The 5000-nt window shown below is 42.2% G+C and overlaps 1 protein-coding gene across 2 annotated transcripts in view; it reads left to right on the top strand.

Moving 5' to 3' along the window:
• Nucleotides 1–5000, top strand: part of sobpa (sine oculis binding protein homolog (Drosophila) a) — a 40015-nt gene that overhangs the window by 12712 nt on the left and 22303 nt on the right. For both annotated transcript variants that reach the window (XM_060871603.1, XM_060871602.1), the window contains exons 2-3: nt 1–112; nt 1745–1972. The exon at nt 1–112 is cut by the window's left edge and continues 24 nt beyond it. In XM_060871603.1, coding sequence (XP_060727586.1) covers nt 1–112; nt 1745–1972 — 340 coding nt within the window. The remainder of the gene's footprint in view (nt 113–1744; nt 1973–5000) is intronic.

Below are 5000 nucleotides of genomic sequence, written 5' to 3'. Positions count from 1 at the left end.
GAGCTGCTCGGGTGGTACGGCTACGACAAAGTGGAGCTGCGAGACTCGGACGATCTGGAGATTCGCAACTATCCGGATGGAGAAATCCGTCAGCACATCTCCGTCCTGAAAGGTGAGAGCTGAGCATAAGGTCCCGAGAGCAGCCGTGCCGATTGTGTGGACGAGTTTACAACATGCTTCTGCTCACATGGACGCTTTTAGACTTTTTTGAATTTTAGTGTTTTGGTTTTTTTTAATTAAAAAAGTTTCACAAATTTTATTCAAAAATTCATAAATAATATGAACAGTTTGGACCGAAGACTGAAAAAGGTACGATATACAACAGAAAATGATTAAAAGTTATTTGTTACCAATATATTTACCTTTAAAATACCTCTTAAGTGACTTTTAAAACTAATACGTCTTTATAATCATTTTATTAACATTAAATATTAGCGAGCACGTTCTCCTCACACCTCCAGGGTTGGGGTTCGACTCCCACCTCCACCTTGTGTGTGTGGAGTTTGCATGTTCTCCCCGTGCCTCGGGGGTTTCCTCCGGGTACTCCGGTTTCCTCCCCCGGTCCAAAGACATGCATGGTAGGTTGATTGGCATCTCTGGAAAATTGTCCGTAGTGTGTGAGTGTGTGAGTGAATGAGAGTGTGTGTGTGTGTGTGTGTGTGCCCTGTGATGGGTTGGCACTCCGTCCAGGCACTGAGATAGGCACAGGCTCCCCGTGACCCGAGGTAGTTCGGATAAGCGGTAGAAGATGAATGAATGAATGAATGAATGAATGAATGAATAAATATTAGCATTAAATAAATAAATAATCAAGCAAACGAAGAAAAGAATTAATTTATCAAAATGAATAATAATTCAAATCAGATCAAATAAATCAAATAATTCTTCTGCTTCTGCTGTGAATCTGTAAAGTCTGTTTCTAATTTATTTATAATTTATAATAAATGTGAGCGTGTTTGTGAACTAGTAAACTTTCTGACACAGAACACATCTTGGCTTACTGATAACGGATAAACAGTCGCTTTTGCTAGAACCTTCTTTAATTTGCATCCGAAAGAAATCCAGTGAGCGTCGTACATCATTAATGAGTGTCATGAATCACTTTAAAACGCAGAGTAACGAGGTTTAATGACCGGAATGTTCCAGCTTACCTCAGCGCCCGCCTGCTAGCAGGAGGGTTACAATGAGCAAACATTACACAGAATACAAGGAGCTGGAAGTCTAAAGAACCTGCGACAACTTCCTGACACGGTGTAAAATCTCATCCTGAGACACGTCCTATAACTTAGCGCTCTAGCACATTAGCACAACTTTCAGCTAATCTCCTCTCGTCTCCATTTGTACATAAAGAGCAGATCTCAGGGTTTAAAGAGCGCCGTGTTGCTGCTCTAATCAGCGACGTCTCAGTGATGCTAAACGCCTGCCCCGGGACCCTCCTCATAATTACATTCTGCCGTTGTCCAGATTAGAATGCTGGGCTGTTGTTGGAGAATGAAGCTGCAAGACGCGAGATTAGCAAAGACACAATCAGCGCTAATTAGCTCGTTTATTTAGATGTAATCCCTGTCAGCTGGAGTACACTGTTAGCATGACAAATGACTTTTTGGAAATTTGCCGTCTTGTGTTTTTGGGATGGTGTGACGTGTGTGTGTGTGTGTGTGTTTGTGGAGTGTGTGTAATAGGGAGGGAGAGAGAGTTGTGTTTGTATCAAGAGCGCTCTCACCTCTCTGCCCCCCCCCTTCAGAAAACTCTTTGCCAAAAGCGGTGATGCCCGAGGGCAGCTCGTCTCCTCCTCATGCCAACAGCTCTTCTTCAACTCCTACATCACGTAACAGCGTCGCCACGGAGATGCCTGCTAACCCTGCCTCCTCCTCCTCCTCCTCCTCTTCCTCAACGACAGTTGCCAAGGAGCAAGGGAGCATGCCAATCATAGTTCCCCTGATTCCACCCCCACTCATCAAACCACCAGCAGGTAGAGAATTATACACACACACACACACACACACATACACAGACACACACACACACACAAGATATCATTATGTAGAAATATGACATCACTACATAGCAGTAGGATTACAGCAGTATGACATCACTGTATATCAGTGTGACATCACTCTGTATCAGTGTGACATCACTGTATAGCAGTATGACATCACTGTGTAGCAATATGACATCAATGTATATCAGTATGACATCACTGTATATCAGTATGACATCACTGTATATCAGTATGACATCACTGTATATCAGTATGACATCACCGTGTATCAGTATGACATCACTCTGTATCAGTATGACATCACTGTATATCGGTATGACATCACTCTGTATCAGTTTGACATCACTGTATATCAGTGTGACATCACTCTGTATCAGTATGACATCACTGTAAAGCAGTATGACATCATTCTGTATCAGTATGACATCACTGTATATCAGTGTGACATCACTGTGTAGCAATATGACATCACTCTGTATCAGTATGCCATCACTGTATATCAGTATGGCATCACTGTGTATCAGTATGACATCACTGTGTAGCAATATGACATCACTGTGTAGCAATATGACATCACTGTATATCAGTATGACATCACTGTATATCGGTATGACATCACCGTATATCAGTATGACATCACTGTGTATCAGTATGACATCACCGTGTATCAGTATGACATCACTCTGTATCAGTATGACATCACTGTATATCAGTATGACATCACTCTGAATCAGTATGACATCACTCTGTATCAGTATGACATCACCGTGTATCAGTATGACATCACTCTGTATCAGTATGACATCACTGTATATCAGTATGACATCACCGTATATCAGTATGACATCACTCTGTATCAGTATGACATCACCGTGTATCAGTATGACATCACTCTGTATCAGTATGACATCACCGTGTATCAGTATATCACTCTGTAATCAGTATGACATCACTGTATATCAGTATGACATCACCGTATATCAGTATGACATCACCGTATATCAGTATGACATCACTCTGTATCAGTATGACATCACTCTGTATCAGTATGACATCACTGTATATCGGTATGACATCACTGTATATCAGTATGACATCACTGTGTAGCAGTATGACATCACTGTGTAGCAGTATGACATCACTGTGTAGCAGTATAAACAAGGTATGAAGTGTGTGTTCAGTATTGAGTGAGATGATGTGTGATACTGTAGAGTACATTGATTATTAGTCAGTACTGCAGGCTGTGTGTAATATTCAGTGCAGTAATATCGGTTTGGGACGCAGCCATGGATCGAACTTTCTCATGGCACATAGCTGCTGGTAATTAATGCAGTTTTAATGTGGCCCTTTAAAGTTGTGCTTAACTAGTGTTTGTTTATTCAAATCAATTCATTTTCTTTATAAAAATGAATCTGTGTGTGTGTGTGAGTGTGTTTATTTATCCATTTATTAGTATGTGTGTATATATGTGGAAGCATGCACTGAAAAAGTTATGTATTTGCTGTGTGTGTGTGTGTGTGCGTGTGTGTGTGCGTGTGTGTTTGCGTGTGTGTGTGTGTGTGTGTGTGTATGTGTGTGTGTATGTGTGTGTGTATGTGTGTGTGTATGTGTGTGTGTGTGTGTGTGGACATCCTCCAAGTTAGAAACAGATGGTGTGGACTTGCTAATTACCATGGCAACATTGCCCCAAACTCCACCCACATGCTGCTCCAGCCCTTATGAATAATGCATGAGCTGCTGGAGGGTCTCTCCCTCTCTCTCTCTCTCTCTCTCTCTCTTTCTCTCTCTCTCTCTCTCTCTCTCTCTCTCTCTCTCTCTCACACACACACACACAGAAATGTGAAGTGCAGGTATGTGGCATCATGCCCGTTGATTCACTGTGTGCATGTAATTACCCGCAGCCTACTGAGGGGGAGATTGTGGGGGAAATAGGACACAACCGCAATAGCGAGTGTCTGAACGCTCGGGTCGAGAGGGGTGTGTTTATATAAAAATGTTCAGTTGTGTGTTTAAAGTTCTGCAGAAGTTCCATTGCATGGCAGACCAGTACACTACTGTACACTACTACACAATACTAACACCTCATGTAAGAGGTGACACACGGACACTGACCCGTTCCGTCCTCTTACAGAAATCATTTTAATTTGTGAATAAAAACCAGAGGGATAGAGAACTAAAAGGGGGAGGATAATAAGGTGAGAGAAAATGAGGGACTGACCATGAAACAGACAGAACGAGGGAGAGCAGAGTGTGCGAGAAGAGGTAGAAAAAAGAAAAGACTGAGAGGACAAAGAAGAAGCAGGAGTCACAATAGGAAGAAGAGGTAGAGAAGGATAACGAAATGTGCTTCTAGTCAGGCTGCTAAATAATAATGAATTGATTATTAATAATTATTAACATGATTAATTACAGGAGGATGCACTCTGGCTTGCAGCCCACGGCCATGTCACTGATCCATTTGTGAAAGAAAGAAGAGAGATAAAGCGCGAGAAAGATAAACTGGATAGATAGAGATACAAAGAGATGGAGCTAGAAACAGATGTGGGGAGACGAGAGAGAGAGAGAGAGAGAGAGAGAGAGAGAGATGAATGGATGGAGAGAGAGAAATGTGAGAAAGAAGAAAGAGACAGAGGAAGGAGTGACACAGGGAGAAGTGTGTAATACATCTTATTTTGTTAAAAATTATTTTACATGAAGATGAAAAGATGAAACACAAACGACGCGTCAACGTTATCCACAAAAATGTAAAGCACAGAGCTGTAGAACAGACTGTAATGTTCAAAGGCTCAGAAACAGGCCATAAGAGTGGCTTTGAGTGTGCACACTGCTCTCACACACACACACACACACACCATGTCTTCCCCTGTGAGAGGGACACGCCTCCCAGCAATGTGTTCATCATGCCACAGTTCAAACACACACACACACACACACACACATCCATACACATACCTGTCACCCCAGCAGCAGCAAACGCCCCTTAACAGCACGCTCATCA

Source organism: Tachysurus vachellii, chromosome 6 (genome assembly GCF_030014155.1).
Source record: "Tachysurus vachellii isolate PV-2020 chromosome 6, HZAU_Pvac_v1, whole genome shotgun sequence".
In the NCBI taxonomy this organism is placed as follows: domain Eukaryota; kingdom Metazoa; phylum Chordata; class Actinopteri; order Siluriformes; family Bagridae; genus Tachysurus; species Tachysurus vachellii.
The sequence above is the reverse complement of the archived record's forward strand: the minus strand, read 5'-3'. Positions and strand labels throughout refer to the sequence as shown.